The following is a 22,612-nucleotide window of genomic DNA, read 5'->3' on the forward strand; positions in this document are numbered from 1 at the left end:
ATCTTTCTTTTCTCCTCCTGCAGGCGAATGGATACAGTTTTGTGAACATCGATCATGGGAACGCCGTGGCCCTCCTGAAGACGTTTTCAACCACTGTGGATTTGACTATCATTCGAGACGTTCAAGCATAGACTCCAATGAGAGCGTGCGACGAAAAAAGCCCAATTTTAACGTGAACAGTCTTATTTTTTTAAGCAGAGGAGAAGAAGGAAGTCGGGACTATTTATCTTAGGAATCTCTACAGCTTTGTGGAAAACGGGGGGGAAACCACTGAATGTAGGGATGGAAGCAAGACAGACAGCATCTACAAAAAACACATGTCCTCATGAGGTCATCACTGTGGTATATATAAATATATTTTTTTATACAGAAAAGCAGAAGACATGATGAACTTTGATGCAAATATTGTGGTCTCTGTACAGGTCTTTGTGTTTGTTCCAATTTGTTTGTTTGTTAATCAGAAACAAGGCGTGGCAGGTGAGCTTTGACTTCTGCAGATGGACGTTCTCCTCTCTCATCCACTTTGCCTTTACTTTGGTGTACGATGCGTAAACTCAGCCTGCAGTGAGATTCATCGTCTCCGGACGAACACGTTGAGACAAAAAATGTTCATCAAAGAGGCTTTCCATGTGTTTTTTAGGGATTTTCATTGAGCTTTTTTGTCCCTTTCTTTCACTTTCTTTCAAATGAAGAACTGTGCAGAGAGAGACACACACACACACACACACACACACACACACACACACACACACACACACACACACACACACGTACATCTGTCTGTCCTCACTTCATCCTCGAAGTATTCACAGGAGCAGATTGAAAAAAACCCAACAGGATTACAGTGCAATCGCTGCTTCCGACAGAAGAAAAGAAAAGGTACCCCGTGCAAGTAGAGCCGGACACACTGGGAAGTACTGTTTGTTTTTTTTTTTTGGGGGGGGGTGTTAGCTCAGCAAAGCTAGCAAATATACAAATTCTCCATAACAACTAAATACGGATGTTAATACGTTCAGATTACTCAGTTTTGTTCCACTTGACGATTTTCTGCCAGTTTTTAATAATGTTTTCTAAATGTGTTTTTTTTTTTTTTAAAGGTAAATTATTTATATTTTCTGTAAAAGTGTGGCTCGACTTACAAACGCGCTAACGTTGAATTTAGCTAGCAGAATCCTATTTTCCCCCAAAATCCAACTAATTTTAACCAAATGAATCTAATAGGTGGAGCATATATGTGTCTGGGCTTACTCTTTGTTTTAAACACACTGTTGTTTTTTTGTTTTTTTTGCACAGTACACATTTTTACTTGTAAATTTACACAAGATGCTAACTAAAAGTTAAGCTAGCAAATTCCCAAACTTTCCAAGTCAGAAAGTAATAATATTTGGGCAATGACATGCATTTGTTTCCAAAAACATGCTAACTTTAAACTAATGTAGTTCTTATAGTTTGTGTAACCAATTATTGACTTTGACGAACGAAGTTGATAATTTAGCAAAAATTGATTTTTTTAAAATAAAGCACCTATTTTGCTAGAAATTTTAATACCTTTAATCTAAATTTGCGTGGGAAAGCTGATATTTGGATGCTATGAAACAAGCAAGCCGTGGCTAAGCAAAAAGGAGGCTAAAGCACTGGTAGATGCTCCGCTTTCCGATTACTGCTTACTCTTATTTTACAAGTAAAGTTTCAGTATTTTAAGGAGAATGCATATTTGCTGTTGAAGTGTCCAGTATGTCAAAGACTAAGCTAACCAAGCTAAATTCTCCATCTATTCTAAGCTAGCTGAATTGTTGTCTTAAAGCTAGCTTACTAACAGAAGTTTTGAAGTTCAGAGGTAAAGTTCAATAAAGAGTTCTGATAAAGTTCAGATTATCACTGCTAAGGGCTTTAGTGAGAGAAACCGGCTCCAACATGAGACAGTTTTTATTTGTCAACACGGGTGAAATACCAAACGATGCCTTTTGTGTCTGTGAAAACATTGTCACGCTCATTTTCATTTTTTGTCAGTGACTTTTTTTTTTTTTTTTTTTTTTTTTTTTGTGGGAGATTTCTTTTGCTGTACTGAGCAGATTTGGGAGAACTGACAAGTGCCATAGACCTTGAACTGTTTGAATGGAGGGGCCGACCTTTGACCCCGGAAACTCGAGCAATATCACATCCTCACAAACCTCTCTTTTTTTGTTTTCAGCTGAAAAGCAATATTCAAAGCCTTTATTTTCACTCACCGAAATGTTTTTACACACAACCTTTTAGCACACCCCCAATGATTTTACATGATTTTTTTAAAAATGTGATTTAAAAAAAAAAAAAAAATCATCTTTTGTAATGAAATATAAATGTGGTAGAGTTCAAACCTGCGTTGTGTAGAAAGTCTGTCACTTTGTCTGAGGCTTTTTTTTTTTTTTTAACTGTTATGTAAAAATATTCTGATGTTCACTTGTGGAAAAAAAAAAAAATCAACATAACACAAATATCTGCTTGATCAGTTTTGTAATGACATGTTTGTTGGGAAAGAGTAAAAAAACTGTCTTTTATAATGTTTGGAATCACAGAAGTGTTTCCTGAACGAGTCAGCGGCCTCTTTAGACTTAAACGCCATTGGGAGTTTGTTAGAAGTTTGCCTCCTAAAATCCATCAGTTGGTGCACACACACTCCCAAAAAATTTCCCAAAATAGTGACAAAGTAAAAACTTGCATGATGGCAGCAATTGTGATCACAGATATTTTTTTTATTAACTACTACATTATTACGGAGCTCCTAAATTGGCATGAATGTACGTCTTTTTTATTTTTTTTTTTATTTTAGAAGTTTAATGTGAGCTTATGCGACCGTGTTTAATGGAAGTGATGCCGGTGTTGCACTGAAATCTGTCACCCATCCGATTTGGTGACGGGCAGCAAGGGGCAAAATTTCGTAGGAGATCCACAAGTTTGTGTAACCTTCTCTTTAGGGTTTGCCCACCTAGAGCGTTTACGTACGGAGCCGATAAAGTGACATAATGATTTTATAATTATTAAACAAATGGTTGTGCTAAAGTTAAATTCATATGTGACTATGTACACAGTTTCATGAGAGTGCTTAAAAGTTTTACATGAGTGCGAAAACACACTTCGCTTAACCAGTTTATGTATGTAGACTTTATTTTATGGTACAATATTTTTTGGAAAGGTGAAAAGACAAAAATAAATTGCACTTGGGAAAGAAAAAAAACATGCTTTTATTTGACAATCTCGTGTGGAAGGATGGTGCTCGTACCCTCGACGCTACATCTTGTGACATTTTATTATCGCAATGTCTTGTCGCACAACATATTGCACCGCCTTTAGTACGTGGTCAACATCAGCTGAGAACCACACCGGTGTCAAGTTTGAGTAACAGTGTCTTTGCTTAACCCATCTATGTGCGTAGGTAAACTTACACACAAGCGCGTAATAGTTGTACATGTTTGCGTAAAACTAAGACGCAAGCACGTAGACATTATTTTATAAAGGAAAATATTTATGATACGATACAATAGACGATAATGGGCTTGTGATAACGGTACAATATTTTTGGAAAGGATAAAAGACTAAATAAATTGCGTATCATTGCGATTTCAATTCTGACAAACCAAAACAATCGGGTGTGGAAAGATAGCACTCGTACTCTTAACGATACATCTTGTGACGTTTTAATATCGCAACATCTTGTCGCACGATATATCGCACCACCTTTAGTACTTGTTTAACATCAGCGGAGAATAACGCTGGTATCAATTCCATGTAACCGACACTATGTATCTATGCACTCGCAATAAAATGTTTACATGTGCCTGTAACAAACTTTTAAACGAGCACGTAGTAGTTATACGTGCTTGCGTAAAACTAACCATAATAATCTGGCGTGGAAAGATAGCACTGGTACCCCTGACGATACATCTTGTGACGTTTTAATATCGCAATATCTTGTCGCACCTTTCATACGTGGTCAACATCAGCGGAGAACAACACCGGCATCAATTCTATTTAACCAACTCTATGTATCGACGCACTCACATTAAATTGTTTACGTGTGCCTGTAACAAACTTTTACGCTAGTACGTGAAACTCATTAGATAAAAAGATAATGTAAAAAAATATTGTCCCTTTAGAGGCTCCGTACATTATGACCAATGAAAGAGGACGAAGGTGGTCATAATGTTTTGGCTGGTGTGTATAAAAAACAGATTTGATCAGATATAGCAATACCTTAATATGACAGAAAATCATCAGCTGTAATTTTTTTGTTTGTGTGACCACGTGATCTGATGCTCGTAGCACTGGCCAACCAAAATGTTAACACTGGGGTTCATAATTATGTTTTAACCCTTTGATAATAATAATAGTAATAATTAACTATAGTCGCTGTTTTGATTGAACCCTTAGTTAGAGAACGGTGTTGTGTATTTATAGGGAAAACGACGCAAATGGTGGTTTACCAGATACTCTACAGAAACTTATGTTGCATAAATAGATAAAAACAGACAATATGAAGTTGTTAAATGTAAAGAATGCACTTAATATAACATAAGAAAACACCTGATACAGTAGACAATTCAGAGTGATTCACACGTCTCCTCCCCCACAGTTTGTTTCTTATGCTCCGGGTTTGTTTGTATTTATTGAGCAGTCTTCTGTGGATTCTACATTTTACTAAACAAATTGTAAATACACTTCAAACAAATTGAGAGATGATATAACGACGTTAGGATTTTTTTGCGATGATGAAACCAGCAATAAAAGGTGACACCGGCACCCGTTTTCACGTGTAGCTTGTACGTATTTTAAGATTTTTCTGGAAAGGGTCAAAACAGCATGAAATGCATTGCTTGAAATGCATTTTTTTCCAACATTCCACATTTTGTACATACTTCCTGTGGCAAATAAAACCAAGGCTGTTCAACAGATTCTGATGTCCTACTAATTAATTATGTACATAATTGGTGAATTGTTCATAATATTTGTTAAATTGTAGTTTAAGCAAGCATCAACTAACTTCTGAGTTATCTAGCTTTATCCTATTTTCTCAAAAATGAATCACCCTAATTAAATAAGCCTAAAGACATTCAGATATACTATAGATCATGTATTTGTTTGGTTGTACTTTAACTTTCTTAACTGTCTTGCAAAATATGCATTTTTGTTTGTAGATTTTAAGTTCAAATAACATGCTAACTGTAAGCTAGTTTAGCAATTCCAAAACTTCAAAAATGTTTTTATTTGAAGCAGGAAAAGATAACATTCCTTTTTCTAGGTCCTTACGTTGTTTTCCAAATTGTCCTTACTGTACGAAGCTGGATTTCCTCTAATTGCGCTAACTTCCGGGATTTAATCAGTGTGAGGTGTACTATGACGCAGGCTAACTTCTTACTGGGCTAAATCACCATGGTAATTTAGGATCTTGTCGAAACCAGGTTTTGTTCTGGATAAGAACTGAGCAAGTACTAAAGTACCGCCTCCTGACTAATCAGTTCTTTTGGAAAATGACCTGCCTGTTGTTAGAAGATCCTGGTTGGTACAGACAGTTGCGTTTAGGAAAGAAAGATTATTAATGGATTGAAAATGATCAGAGCGCTGTCCGTTTGTCATCCCATGGATTAATATTGTATAATCTCACGCTTGCTGTACTCTTTTCTTCCTGCTTTTTCTACAGCAATGGTGTTGTTTTTGGTCTAAACTATGGATATTAAATCGTTATGTTTTTAAAGAATGATTTACTAATTGTGACATAAGTTACTCTACACAGTTTCTGTGTTTGTGATTGGTCTGACTGTGGTCTCTGTGCGCACTGGAACGTGCACGTAACCAGGCTAAAGTCACCTCGCTAAAGTGAACTTGATAACCACTAAGATGGCCTCATCGAGAGACGGTGGAGACGCTGCTCCTCAGTTGCCGTCAGAGAAAGACATTATACTAAAACAAATAAATTACCAAACTACGGGAAGAGATTTGTTGCCTTTCTAACGGGCCCGGGTAAAAGCTGGAATTCCAATTCCAGCGGAATTGCGCACACATAAACACACACAGGCAGAGATTCCTTGCTTTTATAAACTTGTTTTCTCACCTGATTGCTTAGATGTCAGTAGTCAGTATGTAAACATGTCATGGGATTTTGTGACAACCACCATACATTATTATTTAGGGCATTACAAAATCCACGGTAACGAAATCGCGGTTGGAATCACAAAATCGACCAATGAAAACAATCCACTCACGGTGACAGCGTTTTATGCCGATTCTGTTTATTTCCACACTCAACAGTGGATTCTGTTTTCATTGCAAGGATTCTTTGTCTGTCTGCGTGTGTCTGTGGCTCGGAATTCTGCCAGAATTCCGTCAAGTTTATAAAAGGTGGGTGGGCGTGTGGGGCTACAGACACGGGTCGTACAACAGTCAATAGCGCTGTCGTCCTTTCTCCATAATACTATGTGACAACGGTACAGTTCCCTGGGAGAATCCGGGTTCAAGACTGTCCTGTTCCACACCACACCTGCCATCGTGGGCCGAGGATGTTGTCCGCAGACGAGGGAAAAACACAGAAAATGGCGTCCACCCGCTTACTCTCCATAATCGCTTTGAAGCCCTCGCATACGAAAATGGATATAAACTCAGCCCAATTAAGCCAACTGAAACAACCACCAGGAAAACGTCTCCACTAGGATTAAATTCCCACCAGTCAAAACCCTCCTCCATAGCTCGTCGAAAAATCTTCAAAGCAGCAGTCCAGAGGCATTCTAGAACCACACGCACAGCCATTGACAAACACCACTCTAATCCACCTGCTGCTGAACCACTTCAATGCCAGCTGATGACGGAGGATTCCCCGCAGACATCAGCGACCCCCTCGCCATTGGACACAGAGCTGCTTCAAAGCCAACCGGAGCCGATAACAGAGACTTCCCCGCAGCCTTCAGCGACTTGATCGCCATCAGACATTTAGGCACAGCTGCTCTAACGCAAGTCAACCCCGATGACGGAGGCTCCACTACAGCCAGTTGTCATTTGCTCGCCGCCGGACGCTTCTGGTCAATATAACAAGCCGACACACATTCCTAGCACTCTTTCCTTCAACCACACTCATTATTGATGATTCAATAACTAGGAACATTAGATTATTTAATGTTATCACACACTGTATCCAAGGTGCTACAGTTCACACTATTTTGTGTTTGCCCTGAGAGGAAACGCACAGTGCACACTGTAAGAAATTGGAATTCTGATGTAGCTCGTTATGATTTACAGTCTGCATAAACAGGATTGAATAATATCATAACATAACCACGAGAGCGGACATGGGCTTGTCTGTAAACGGTCGCATTTACAGATCTTGGAGTCGCTGTTTGCTTACCAATAAATGGAAAGAGATTTGTCGCCTTTACAATAAGTATTGACGAGGCCACTGGGAGTGAGGCCGACTTGATAATACTGTATCATGTTTTTCTGCAGTCAGTGCCTTCTCCGCGTCCTTCTCTCTCTGCTCTGTTTCAGGTGTCGTGAAGCTGATGATGGCCGTTTCTGATCTGTGGTTCACGGCTCCATTAGTCTGAGACACTCTGATGTTCTATCGCTCTATCCTGTTCATTTTTCTGTCCACTAACCCCAACCATTCGAGGCAGATGGCTGCCACCTCTGAACTTGGTTCTGCTGGAGATTTCTTCCTGTCGCTAAAATCTTGTTCATGTGGATCTTGCTGTTTTTTTTCTTTTTCTTTCTAATTATTAATTCTGTATTTTGATAGCACTTTGAGATGACTTTGTTGTGAATCTAAATCTAAATAAAATTTAAATGAATTGATATGCAGCTTCGTAGTACAGATGCTCTGTGATGGAGAATGTTTGGTTAGGTGAAGCACGCCAACGGAGCAATATCCCGGATATTCCTATCCAGCTTCGTAGTACAGGCCCAAAATGTATGTTGTATTCATTCTTTGTATAAAAAAAACCCAAACAAAAGATACATGACTTGCCTCCTTATGTGCCTTAAAGCTAAACTAATCCTTGTGATTCTCTTACAATATTCGTGTTTTGACGTCGCATCACAGTTAAATTTACAGACTTTTGAAACCTGCTGTGCATGTTATCTACGAGCAACGACATGTGAAACACGAAAAATTTGAATATCGTGATTTTATCTCCACAAAGCTGCTCCTCAGTATGAAGAAGTGTTTCGGCTGTAAGGTGTCACCACTGAACGCAGAGGGCGCTACGATGTACCTTCCCCAATTATCGCTCTCGGTTAACACACCTCGAAGAAGAACGTGAAGCCTGCTAACGGTTTTCTTTCAGTAAAAACGGATTAAAAAGGTTGAATAAATTCCTCTGCTGAAGGGCTTTGACCACCATGAGCGGGATACCGGGCACCGCCGTCGTCCAGGTTACCAACCTCTCCTCGGCTGTGAGCAGCGAGCAGATGCGCACCTTGTTCGGTTTCCTAGGCGACATCGAGGAGCTGCGGCTCTACCCGCCCGAGTAAGCGCTCTGACACGGGCATGAGTGGCCAGGCAACAACGGGGCTCCGCGGCCTTGCCTGTGAATTGCGATTTTTAAACTACACACTCATCGTAAACCACTCATCTGTCTTCCTGCTGTCTGTCCCCTCCACAGCAACGCCACTTTGTCTTACTCGTCCAAAGTGTGTTACATAAAGTACCGAGAGCCGTCCAGTGTTGGTGTGGCGCAGCATCTCACCAACACTGTGTTTATTGACCGAGCTCTGATCGTGGTGCCATGCGCAGAAGGTGAGTGTCCAGCCCAGGTCAAACACTCCAAATGTGTCTCTGGGCGTCTTCATGCCTTCCTGTAATTATCATATCAACTATTTATCGGGTTTTGGCTTCTGGGTTATTTCCATTCACCTTGTGCCATACACTTCTTTGTTGTGTTACTATTCATGGACGCTCCTAACGCCTTTTCCAAAGCTTAAATAGATCCATTTTTCTCAGTGTGGCTACATTATCCTTGTTTTTGACAGTTCTGACCGTATGGACAGTGATTGTATGCCGGGTTTTTATTCAGTGGAAGTGCAACCCCAATTTCAGAAGTATTGCTTCAGTGTGTAACAATTGTTTCACACAAATTTTGATCTTGGTTTAAATGGAAAAATGTAACCACATAACTCGACACAGGCAATTGCAGAATCAGAAATACTTGAATAATCCCAGGTGCAAATTACTTTCGTTACAATGGCTCTGCAGAAATTATAGCAAGAAAAGAATTATACTGAAACGTATCAATAGACGACTAGTCTGTTCATACTGGCCCCTCATTGGCCAGTTTGGTGCACCACGTGACGTATAATTCCGTCAGTTTTTATTTTTAGCTACCCCGCTAACCCTTTTATTTTAGCCCTAACCCAGGAAATACTCTAAAATGTTTTTTTTTTTCTCCTTCATATATGTATTTTTAAAGGGGGAATTTGCCGTGTTATATATGCTAAAATGAAAAAATATATATGAAGAAAGTGGGACTCGAACCCACGTTGGCAGAATGAAGGATCCATGAGTGCGGCGCCTTAGACCACTCAGGCATATTACGCTTATGTAGAAAAGGTTTGGAAAATGTACATTTCCTTATCAATCGTCCCAGGGTCTATTGATAAGTTTCCGTATCAATAGACACTTCAAAGAATTATAGCCAGGAGTGATAAGAAGCTGGAGACTATGGAGGACCAAACATGCCAAAATTATGAATAAATAAAAGTAAAAAAAGAAAAGAAAAATGCGAAAATTAGATTTAAAAAAATTAAATATAAATTTAATTCAATATCAATAAAGAATTGCTCTGCTGTCATATTAATTTCCTTCTGCAGTCAGTGTCAGCTAGAAATGCAGCAAAAATTATGATGCAAATGAGGGTGCGTTCCAAAGTGTGGTTAAAAATGTAACAACAGTTTAACCCAAGACAAAGATATACCTTACGCCATCAAGATTTGGAGGGGATCTAGATCAATATACTGAGTCTGGATCAGTTAAAAAAATTATAAATAAAAATCCCTATCTCTCATCATTGGCAAAATTAAAAAAAAATTCTCAAGTTGATTCCAGCGCTGCAGTAAACAATACTTTTAGTAATCTTTTTTTTTTTAATCATATAAGAAAAAATCACACATTTTGCTTTTAAAACTTTCCAAAATCTATCAAACATGCTTGATATAAGTATAGGACTTCAGTTAACGATTGTCATTAATTTCACATTTATTCGTTGTATTTGCATCGAATGCACGCATTCAAATGGCGCAATATTTGATATCGGTACGTTTGCTAAAGTTGCTACGCATTATGCCACTTGTATTATGTTGGTTTAGTTTGTGTCATGTACTGTAGCATTTTTTATTTTAGGAGCTGAACTCCATCATATCATGTCATATATCAGATTTTGTGCGATAATTGACATTTCTCTCTACTCACCTGTATATGGAGAAAACTTTGTGTATAAATGCGTGATAATGACCCAAAACACATATTTGTGGGTGTATTCCCTTTCAAAATACAATGTTTTTATTCAGTTATGTAGTTTTTTTGTCCGTTTTTTTCGATCGTGTAAAATATATAAAAATTATACGACATTTTTTATTTGTAGCCCAGTGGTTCTCAAGCTTTTTTGGGTATTCGCCACTTTTACGAAGGTGAACTTTTATATCCCACCTACGCCCATTGCCCCCCAAATAATCCTGACATTATGTTGCTTAATAAAACAAAAATCAAAAAGTAGCTTAATTACCTGCTTAAAAAACAAATGTAAAGGTGCAGTAGAAAACCCAAAAGGAAATTCAGTGGAAAAATGAAATGAACTAAACAGGAAAAAGTAACATTATTGGAGAAATTTCAAAAATGTATATATTGATTCCAGCACTGCAGTAAACGATTCATTTAGTAATCGATTAATCTATTAATTTATTTAATTAGTTTGCTTGGGCTATGTTACTTGCTTTATGCTTTATAAAAGCAAGTAACATATTTCATAAATAAATCAAAACTGAAATACAGTACAATAACAAATACATTTCTATGCTTCTCATTATTACTTTCTTTGTGTGCAGGCGTTTTTGTTTTGTGTTAATGATCTTTATTGTCAATGAAGAAAGGTTTTTAAGAAGATTCGCATTGAAATTGAAAAATGCCCTCCTGTTTGTCACGCCCCACCTGTCCTACTTTGTTCCCCACCAAGGTGCGCGTCACACACTTTGAGAAGCGCTGCATTCGCTTGAGCATTTTTGAAGTTGGGGTTGTACAAAAAAAATGCCACACAATTACATCAATCCACTTTTTGATTCAGATTATCTCCCCCCGTCTGCTTTTTGGTGTCATTATTTTTTACGTCTAAAACCAAACAAAACACTATGAAGCACTTGATATCAGCTCTAACTTGATGCTTTGTGTCCACCTGACTTGGTGCTGGATGGCTACTGAGATGATTAATTTGGTTCTGTATGTTTTTTCTGTGTGATTATGTGTGCATATCAGATGACTAGCCTGGCCCAGCTGTTACACTACACTAGCCTGAGTCAGGCATTGTTTTCCAAGCCACTATCCCCGAACGGGCCAACGCAGCCTTCAAGGGGAGAATGTGACCAGGAGAATAGCCTGCTGAACCTTCCAAGATGGACACCTTGTCTCTTTTTATTTCCTTTTTATTTCCCTTTTTTCTTTTGGTTTGTTTCCTTTCATACTTTCCCATGTTGTCCATTCTTTGCTGTCTCTATCTAGGAAAAAAAGAGAAAAATAATATTGCAGTATTTGCTTATTTAACTTTTCAAGCGTTGTTTATGTTTGTTTTTTATCTTTTGTTTTTTTTTTTTTGTTTTGTTGTTTTTTGATTATTGTCCAACCCCCCCACCCTCCTCTCTCTCTCCGCTACAGCTGCAGCTTGTGTGTGGTTGGGTTCTGACCAGGTTGCTGCGGCATACCGGTGGGATGTGTATCACATGTTGGATGCTAGGAGGATCACTAACTCTTAAACTTTCTTGTCTCCTTCACCAGTGAGATGTAGTTATATTTTTTCAGTCTTAGTACTTTTAAGCTTTATATCTATGTGCGAGGTAACGTTATTTTTATTTTTTCACTTAATATTTGTTTATGAGGGTGTCCCGATCCGATATTGAGATCTGATATCGGTTCAATATGAGTAAAAATCAGTTGGCCTTCATCTAAAATCTCCAATAGATTAAATATTTGGTTTTTCAGGGTCTACTAAGTTATTTTTGATTCGTTTCATTAAATTGTAGAATATTGTTATGTGTAAGGTTAAAATGTATGTAACCTATTGGTTAATAATAAATGGGTCAATTTTTCTCATGCCTACTGTTGCCGACTATTATTCTCTGAGTCATATCTGATCAAATTTTTCATTCTACGCTACAAAAAAAAAATTTTGATTCACGCTGATATCATATTGGACCAATATCGGTATCGGCCAATACTCAAGGCTACAATATTGCTATCAAATCAAAAGAGAAAAAGTTGTATCGGGACACTCTTTATTTATTTGATATCACAGTAAAATCTACTTAATTTCCCTGTTTATAACATTGGACATGTTGTCGAAAGTAGGTTTAACAAAGTCTGAGTTGACTAATTCAGACTTAAACCCACTTTCTCCAACTTTCTGAACAGCTAATGAAACACAACAGTGACAGCTGTAACCGTTTCCACTCCAACATGAAGTCCAACGTTTACGTTTGGCTTTAACAAAATTTGTGTGCTCCAAAGGAGCATTAATCTGTTACCATGGCAACACATTCAGGAATTGAATAATTCAGTTTTGGCAGTAATAGACTTCTTTTATGGCATTAAAAAAAAATTATCACAAGGTTGGATTATGTTACCATAGCAACTAGGGGTGTGTATTGCCTGGCATCTGGCAATACAATTCGTATCCCGATACATAGGTCACGATACGATATGTCCCGATATTAAAGTATAAGGCGATTATTGTGATTTTTAAAAAAAAATAAAAATATATATATATATATGACTAAAGAAACAACTAATTTGTAAATGTGTACACCTTCTTGAGTACATTATGTAAGAAACATATTTTATTGGCATATTTTACACTCAAAACATTGGCTTTAACATGCCATGTGCCAACAACTTAAAAATAAAAAAATAACATACAATCTGCCTGTGGCGTTTAAACCAACTTTGTCTTTAGTGCAACATGGTGTAACTTAACTGAGGTATGAGCCTAGAACAACAAATAAATGCAGAAAGTTAGTACTTTCTTTTTAGATTTTATTGAAAAAACACAAGCTGGTCAAAATACCCAGGTTTCAGCACTTCTTTGTGCAGCTACAGTGTCTCCTGCTGTGGAAAATACTTTCCTGGTTAAATAAAGGTCAAAAAAAATTGCATGACAGAATATCACATATCGCCAAATTGATTTTTTTTTTTTCAACACCCCTAATAGCAACGGATTAGCACCAGCCTAATCCCGTACATTAGCATGCCATAATTAATCTCGATAGTGGAACCCAGTTGAGCAGAACAACAAAGCTCGTGACAACAGAACTGTATTTTATCACCATGGTAACAGATTGATTGAGGAGAGGGGTTCCAGTTACCGTGGTAGTTAACTGAGTCGGTTGCCCTGGCAATGACAAAATAATGTTTCAAGTCGGGGGAATTATTTTTTTTAGTTAGTTTTGGCTCATCTTTCCAACACTTCTTTAAAACTGTTTTTTTTTTTGTGTATCTGATGTGTTGTGTGCTATTAGTGATGCAGCCATTGGGGGTTGTCATGTGTTGCACAACTTTTCAACACTGCGTGCGAAATGAAAACGCCCCTACGGAAACGCATCCATGCTTGATATGGTTGGGTTCATGACCAATAGGTTTCCAGTACAGGTGACCCATACATCAAAGTGTTGTTGACTCATTCTCAGCATTGTTTTGACTTTTTTGTTTTTTGTTTTTTCCTTTTTGTTGTTTGAGCCATGAAAAGAGACAAAGGATGAAATCAGTGTTAATTTGGTGTATCTAAGTGAAAATAATCAAATTACACAGAGAGGGTTAGTTTAATGCGCTCGGTGTCCAGTTTACCATGAGTAGTGTGCTGGTAGGTTCTTTGGGGAAGGGTTTATTTATGCTCTCTTTCTCTCTAGAGTTCAGTGGGCTAATTGTGCAGACTTAGAGGAGACAGAAAGGAAAGAAAGCAGCTCTGTATTATTGCTTTCACTAAAATCATTTTGTCTCTTCCAGGGAAGATTCCAGAGGAGGCCAAGGCTTTAGCTCTGCTCGCCCCAGCACCCAGTTTGCTCTCTGGTGGGGGTTTACTTCCCATTCCGACCCCCCCTCCACTTCAAAATGTAAGTCAGGAACAAGTTGAGCTCAAAGTAGAAAAGTCCAGACTCTTGATCATGTGCTTTAACCTCCTATAGCTGAATCTACCCGTAGTGAACCGGGTTTCTCCCAGTCTGGATTCCACCTCGTCGCTGTCGTCTCAGCCTCCTCTCATGGGCAACGTAGACCCCACAAAGATCGACGAGATCCGACGGACAGTTTACGTTGGCAACCTGAACTCGCAGGTACGCGACACATACATGTCTATTGCAGGGGTTCTCAGTAGGGATGTAACGATATCTGAATCTCACAGTTCGCTGTAATCACGGTAGTAACGTCACGGTACAACAATCATTGTGTAATTGTGTGAAAGCTCACGGTTTTACAGGAAGGCACAGTTTGCAGCAATAATAACAATAACGATGACCATTGAGATATTGTCTGTTTTAGATTCATGACAGTTATAAACTTAATCCTGCCTAACACACACTAAGGAAATATACAAACAATAAACATTCAGTGCACTGTTGCACTAAGTGGAATTACTGGTACTGCTGTGCATTATTCATTTCAACTCTTTAGGGTGCATTTTCAGTAATCTATCCAGCCATGCATTTGTTTGTAATTACAAACTGGCATCCTAGAGAGTGATGTTGGACCTGACCTTGCTACGATTGGTCAGCTCATTGTAAGCAAGTAGCGTGGAAGAAAATGCCTGATACAAACAACAGCACTCGTCATGTCGAAGATAATTTATCCGTCCAGAAGTGTAGGCGGCAGGTGGAATCGCCTACTACTCAAACATGTTCATGAATGATTCCTTACCCATTTAGCACAGAAAGAATCTGTAATATTACATAAATATCTGTAAAAGTCACGTTTTTCTGTTAGCTCTGTCTGCTAGCGCATAGCATCTCTTCTTCACTGCTAGAATAGCTGCATGCCAACCGACCACTGGCTTACCAGAGCCCTCTGCTGGTCAAAACAAATTTCTGATGTAAATACAGTACACTGACTGTTTTTTTTTTTTTTTGTTTTTTTTTAAGTCCACTTGTTAAGGCACAAAATACATTTTCAGTTGCACTTTTAAAAAGAAAATGAACTATTATGCAGTTTTGCATTGTTTACTGTAGAACCAGAATTTAAATGTACAGGCTTCTTTTTCATTTGTAGTATTTATTTATTTATTTCATTCAGTATTTATTTTTAGTTAAACTGCATTTTTTTTAATAGTTTATCAAAGGATTCTTTTAAAAATGAAACAAAGGATAATAGTACAGTAATTTCTAGTTTTCTTTCCGATAAAAATAAAGGAATATTTTTCAGTCATCATTTGTCTACAGTCTCATTTTGTAAAATAAATCGTGAGAGAATCGTGTCGTAAACCCAGTATAGTGAATGTAATCATATTGGAAGTTGAGTGAATCATTACATCTCTACTTTGAACCCTTTGTTTTTACCACGTTTTCTGTTTTTTTGGCTACTCTAATTTGTCACTTTTAACCAATTTTTGTGTTTTTTAAAATCCCATTCCACCACCTTTTCCATCTTTGGTCACTTTGAATCCATTTTATTTCTGATTAAAACAATCTTATTCAATATTAAAATCCGGTCAAATCCAAGTTGTGAGTGGATCCTTGTTTTTCCTCAGACGACCACAGCCGACCAGCTGCTGGAGTTCTTTAGGCAGGTCGGGGATGTGAAATTTGTGAGAATGGCAGGAGACGAAACCCAGCCGACACGTTTTGCCTTCGTGGAGTTTATTGACCAGGACGCCGTTGCCAGAGCGCTGACCTTCAATGGAGTCATGTTTGGAGACAGACCACTCAAGTACGCAGTTTCATTGTTGTTAGATTTTTTTTTTTCTCCAAAACATGCACAGTTGTTGCAAAAAGAGTAAACTTATTATTGAGTTAACTTTTATTAACATAATGTAGATGTAATGTAAAAATTTATATTCATGACCAATCTGAGCCTTAATATAGGAAAGAGTTTTGCATTTGGAGTCATATTTGTGTCGTGATTTTATTTACTTCTCTTTTTTCTTAGTCTGTATTTTTGTTGACATTTTGTAAAAAAAATTTTTTTTTTTTTTTTTTTTAGTCTTGTGCAACTTTTGGTTTATTTTGTGTATTTCTGTTAGTTAAATATTATATTTTTTGTGCATATTTTTATGTCATTTTGCATGAAAATTAGTTCAAAAGCAAGAAGTGTTTTTATTTTTTGTATGTAACTTATCTTATTTGGGTCTAAGTATATTTATGCTTTATGTCTCTGTGCGAGGTAACATTATTTTATTTTTTGTTTTTAACTTAATATTTGTTTTTTAAGGTGCCCCGTTCCGATATTGATATGCGATATTGGTACAATATTAGCAAACAAATTAGTATTGGATTGGCCTGTATCTAAAATCTACAATATATAATAATTTTTTTTTTAGTCTTGTGCAACTTTTGGTTGACTTTGTGTATTTCTGGTTGCTAATTAATACTGTATATTTTTATTTTTGTGAGTCTTTCTTGTCCTTTAGTGCATATTTTCACGAGTTACTTTTTAGTTTTTTGGTTTTGTTTTGTAAAATTGTCGTTTAAAAAATGTATAAGTTCAAAAGCAAAGAGCATTTTTTTCCCTATGAAACTTACTTGCTTTAGTTTTTGTCTCGTAGGGTGAACCATTCCAACAACGCCATCGTGAAGCCTCCAGAGCTGACGCCGCAGGCTGCAGCTAAAGAGCTGGAAAGCGTGATGAAGAGAGTACGAGAGGCCCAGTCCACCATCGCAGCTGCCATAGAACCAGGTAGGACCCAGCATCAGAACCACATCTACAGTAAATAGTTTGGCTTTAAAGTTAAAACAGCTGTTTGTGCTCCAGTTGAGCCAAAAAGACGCTCCTCCAGTTGGTCGAGGAGGTCACGACGCTCGAGGTCACGATCGAGGACACAGAGGAAAACGTCACGGCCCAAACACAGGTAGACGATCACACTCCATCCTCACTTTGCTGCACTTTGGGTTTCTGACTTTTCTGACTCACTGAAGCAGACTAGCACCAAAGACATGGACAGGGAAAGACGCCCACAGTTCACGGAGCAGCCACAGGAGGCGATCTCGCTCCAGAGACAGAAGACGCAGCAGCAGTCGGTCAAGGTCAGAGATTAAAGCAGCCATGGAAACATCAAACACGTAGCATGTTGCATCTTCTCCTAATACATTCTATCAACTACATGAAAGCATAAACTGTGGACTTGCAAAATAAATAAAAAATCAATAGCAAAACTGTATGCGTCACAATTTATTTTGCAAATAAATAAAAAAAAAAGACATGCAGGATAGAGACCCACCAGGTTTAGAAGATTGTTTTATCAGGAAGTGTATATCTCTTCCAAACATATGATTTTGTCTTTCCAGCAATATTCTTTTTGAATAGACAAGTGTTCTTTAGGAAATTGACTTTGATTTTTTCAACTGCCAGTCTAAATCAAAGGCATCCACAGATTGCTTTGATGTTTCCTTGGGAGTTTCTTTGACTTCGTAGTAATTCTAGCAAGATTCTATTTTTTAAAGGATTTTTTGGGCTCTAGTGGTCTTTATATGACAGTTGCTTGACAGGAAGAGGGTTGGAGAGAGCAGGGAATGACACGCAGGAAAGGGTCCCAGGCCGGGAATCGAACCTGGACCCGTTGCAGGTGAGGAACTATAGCCTCTGTACATGGGGCGGGCGCTCAACCCACTGAGCTACACAACACCCCGAAGACATCTTGCTGGAATTACACAATGAAACTTCTTTGACCAGCAGACGCCTCTGATGAACACTGGCCTTTGTTAGTCGAAACATGTTGAGATCAAAGTGGATTTCCTCAAGAACAGTTGTCTGAATAAATAAAACCTTAAGATACGAGTTTGTCTCTTTACCACTAGGGGGCTTCAAATTCTTAATAGTTTAATTTACAACCTATATTTCACTGTACTGCACATCAAAGGGGGAAACGTGACAAAGTAAATGTTTTGGTAACTGTGCCTGTTGTTTTTAGGGGTCACAGGAGGAGGAGCAAGGAACGATCCAGGAGTCCTCGAAGAAAACCTCCATCCCCTTCTCAAAGGAGGTCGGTTGTTTTGTGTTTCAAGCCCATTATCTGCATTTCTGATTCAGTTCCTGAGCATTCAGTGTTGTTGTTGTTTTCAGAGGGAGGAGAGACAAACGCTCAGTGCGCAGCAGAGACAGACGAGAGCGCTCCACGTCCAGGAAGCGCAGCCGCAAAGACGAAGAGCGGATTATGAGAAAAGCAAAACCAGAGAAGGTGTGAAGTCTACTCTAATGTCATAAATCTCAGCAATGATGTAGGCAAAATGAAATAGTTACACATCTACCTGCTCCAATTTTCCCTTTGAAAAATGTTTCTAATTTCTGTTTTATTGTTTACTCATTTCTGAGTCACACTTTTCCACTTAGTTTTTGGTTCATCATCTTTTCCTGTTTAGACGACTCTACTGGCTATTGAACTTCTCGCATTTTTACCAAACATGCTAATGTTTGGTACAAATGGTTACAGTGAAATCATGAGAAATTACTGCTGGACCAGTTTAACTGGACAAAAAATCGCATTGAAACATTATTTGTGAAACCGTAATGAACTGCTAACTGCCAACCCAGCGTCATGTTTTGCCCGAAACCTTGTTCAACAATGTAATTGGAGGTGCAGTGATTTTGCTGTGATGTGTCATCAGGTAAACTCATCACCAGTTCAGCTAATACACCAAAAGTTAAACCTTTGTCTTTGTACCAGATTTTTTTCAGATTTCAACGCAGTGATAATAATCTGAACCGCTTGTTCAGATGAAGCTCTGCATTTGTTTTTAGCCACAGGATAACATGATCACTAGACGAACTGTGACCCCTAGTGCAAGAATTTGGATTTTTTTTTGTTACACTTTTCGAGACATTCAAATTGAGGGTCTAGAAATGTCTCGTAAGCTGTTATTTACTGGAAGACAGGTGATGAGATGATACAATGACCTGTTTTCCAGTGAAAAATAGCGTGTAAATGCGTGAAATGCTTAGTCCCGTAATAAGCCTTGCAGTCTGTCACCATCACAGGTCCGTTATATCTTCGTTTCCTCCTTTCCTAAGTGTTTTCTCATCAATATACCAACATATTACCTATATATTATTAAGTGTTGTCCTTTGTTAAATTCGGCTTTTCATGAGTTTTCCTGATTTTACTACTTCTCCATTGTATGAACATCAGCCTCTCGGAGAACTGCGTTAATCCAGACAAGGCATGTGTGTGTTCTGATTCTGTGCAAGGATTCGATTCTTTCACCTGGGTCATTATGACGTGTGAGCTTCTGTGGATTTGAACTGTGAGATAATCTGAGATAAACAAACTGGAGACCAGGGTTGGGGTCATTTACATTATAAAGTTACAATGACGATTTCAATTACCCATGTTCAATTGCATTTCAATTATGATAACAGTTACCAGCATTTTTTCCCCATTACAAAAATTTTTTATCCTCAGATAGTTGATTAAAATTACATCCTTAATTACTAAAGTTCAATTACAATTAGTCACAATTACTGAGCTTGAAAGTAAATAACCTAATTAAAGTTAACCTTCTTGTGTTAGCTTTCTGTTAGCATCTCTTATGATAACGGGTCTTATCTATCATCTGATTTTATTTCCTATCTATTGGAAATAGGCTTCCTAATCAATAAAAATATAGGTTTTTATATTTTTTTAAATGGTAAAATGTGGTAAAGCTTGTTATGAAACATTTTGATGATTATCTACATATGTGTAGAACTGTACATGGTTCCCCAGTTTTGTTTTAAATAATAATTTTCATGGTAAATACAATTAGAAAGTCAATTATCTGAACTTAATTATGATTACGACAGCAACAGATTTTTTAAATTACAATTATAACTATGCCATAATTGTAATTCATTATCAATTACGCAATTACAATAATAATTGAGCCCAACCCTGCTGGAGACCGTCACACTTTCACAGTTTTGGTTTCTTCCATGATGAAATGGAAATGCTACATTTTTACTCTTTTTCATAATATTTTTGTTGATTGTATTTACATTTTTAAAAGAAATTTCAATCTAACTCAGTTTTTAAGTGTTAATGTTTCAATATTATAATTGTATTTTAATATTATACAGAATTTTTTGTAAATATTAGAATCAGATTATTTACAGTTATAACCCCCAACGAAGTAGATTGCGATGAGGTGTGCGTGGTGGAAGTAGCTCACGAACAGAAAAAGGTTGAGCACCCCCGTCTTAGACTGGTGCCATGTTTGAGAATAACATTGATCCAAACATCAATATCAGTATTGATTGTCGTCCTCTGTCCAGGTGGAGGTGAAGACCGAGGAGAGAAGAAAGGCAGCGCGTGAGAGTGATGGGCGGGGCTCACCTTCACCCAGTGAGGAAGTGACATCATCGTCCTTCGCTCGGTACAACGGCAGCTACAGAACTTATGAGGAAGAGGAAGCTGAGGAGGAAGACGAGGATGTTGAGGAGGAGGAAGAAGAAGAAGAGGAGGAGGAGGAAGAAGAAGAAGAGGAGGAGGAGGAGGAAGAAGACGAGAATGAGGAGGAAGACGAGGAAGCTTAGCAGAACGCGTCGTCATTGGTCGCTGTCTGCACCATGTGACTCCTGCAGTGAACTCTTTGATGTTTGTACATAAAGACGGTAAAACCACTGACTTTGAAAATGAAAACCACCGTTCCTCCCCATGTTTCAGCTCCTCATCATGGACTGCCCTCCTTCAAACGTGATTCTCCACAGGCCAGGTGAGAACCATTACCCAATCACCATGTTTCATGCAATACAACCAACCACTGCTGGTGACGTCAGCACCAACTCATCCTTCTACTACCTCTACTGCGTTTCATATCTGCTGCAGCTTTTAACAATACGTGGGAATGAGAGAACCCAGGGAAACGTAAGTCTTTATTGATTTATGCTTTATTTTAATTTAAAGGCAACACAACTTTTAAATGTAATTAATTTGGATGATAAGTGGCTGGAAAAATCAAAGCAATGGCACAAGAAAAGACAAAAAAAAACCATAGGAACCTTTTTAAAAGTGCCAAGCACAGTCACATTGTTGAATATGAAGTAGGTTACAATGTTTTAGCATCAAGCTAACAAAAAATCATCATTTAATAAAGCTACATTTACTGCAATGAGTCATTAGGCTGGAGCTGGGTGTTGTTACCTTTCAGAATAAAAGAAAGTGCTCCAGTGGAGGCATTACACATGAACAACCCTCAGTGAAGCTGCATGTATCCAGCGGTTTGTTATCTATGCTCTGATTGGTTACAAAAAACACATCCAACGCCCTCAATTCATCTGCAAACTGTAAAGTGTTGTAAATAATAAGTACAGTCCACGTGAATGATATGCTTTTTATTCCCCCTCCTGCTTGTTGTGTGTACACATTTGTGTTTTTTATAAATACATCAGAAATGGATACGATTGGTTGTTTGAGGATGTAAGTTTAAGATGTGTTGTTGTCGCGTTAGTTCTGCTATGGTTGTATTGCTGTGAGACAAAAAAGGATTTTCCTGTTTTATTAATACAAGCCTTTACTGTATAAAAGAAGAAAAAGCGGCTGGTCAGCCCAACATAGGTCAGTGAATTCTATGGCAAGCACAGAACGGTCAAAAAGTGCCTAGACTAAGATTGTACAGAGTATTCTAATGAAACATGGAGACTTGTTGATGACGCTGAATAAAGAAAATATCTTCTAATAAAGTGTGCCTCCCTGTCTTTAGTGATGACATTTAAACAAGAAACGTGTTTTAGTTTCTTACAAGATTATCTTTAAACTGGTTTCAAAGTTTTTTGGAAAAAACTTTTAATTTCATCTTTAGATGTTGCTTTTACTATGTTCAATTCTTCTTTTATCATGTTATTTTGTAAACCAAATTGACTAAATTATGACAAGAGCAATGATATATGTTTTTTAATATCTTAACGCACCACTACTATAGTTTTGTGTTTTCTGTTAAAAAGAAAAGAAAAAGTGAAACTGTAAACGTTTATAATGTATTTTGATGGTTGCTCCTAACATCAAATCTGTTAAGAAACCATTGAAGTAATTAAGCATTTCACAGTTTACCGATACTTTACTGGCTATTAAACATCACAAAATGCTACCAAATTAATGTTATATTTATATGCTTCTGATGATTTACAGAAGCTGGGATGGGTCACACTAAAATGACGCAAGCTTATGTAGCAAAAATGTCCATTAGCTAAATCGCTAAATACAAAATTCCTGATATATGGCAAATG

At 37.7% G+C, this 22,612-nt stretch overlaps 2 protein-coding genes across 3 annotated transcripts in view; both read left to right on the plus strand.

The window, feature by feature from the left end:
* Window positions 1-4,924, plus strand: part of erbin (erbb2 interacting protein) — a 109,666-nt gene extending 104,742 nt beyond the window's left edge. For both annotated transcript variants that reach the window (XM_028462237.1, XM_028462238.1), the window contains one exon: window positions 24-4,924. In XM_028462237.1, the coding sequence (XP_028318038.1) occupies window positions 24-131 (108 nt within the window). In that variant the 3' untranslated portion in view covers window positions 132-4,924. The remainder of the gene's footprint in view (window positions 1-23) is intronic.
* Window positions 4,925-8,233: 3,309 nt separating this feature from the next.
* Window positions 8,234-22,069, plus strand: LOC114473252 (splicing regulatory glutamine/lysine-rich protein 1-like). Its single transcript, XM_028462764.1, has 11 exons — window positions 8,234-8,489; window positions 8,625-8,758; window positions 14,219-14,325; window positions 14,398-14,544; window positions 15,951-16,129; window positions 16,965-17,095; window positions 17,171-17,267; window positions 17,335-17,442; window positions 18,327-18,398; window positions 18,479-18,593; window positions 20,663-22,069. Exons 1-11 carry the CDS (start codon window positions 8,362-8,364, stop codon window positions 20,921-20,923), a joined length of 1,479 nt encoding a protein of 492 aa, XP_028318565.1. The 5' UTR covers window positions 8,234-8,361; the 3' UTR covers window positions 20,924-22,069.
* Window positions 22,070-22,612: the final 543 nt, after the last annotated feature.

Source organism: Gouania willdenowi, chromosome 12 (genome assembly GCF_900634775.1).
Source record: "Gouania willdenowi chromosome 12, fGouWil2.1, whole genome shotgun sequence".
NCBI classification, from domain to species: domain Eukaryota; kingdom Metazoa; phylum Chordata; class Actinopteri; order Blenniiformes; family Gobiesocidae; genus Gouania; species Gouania willdenowi.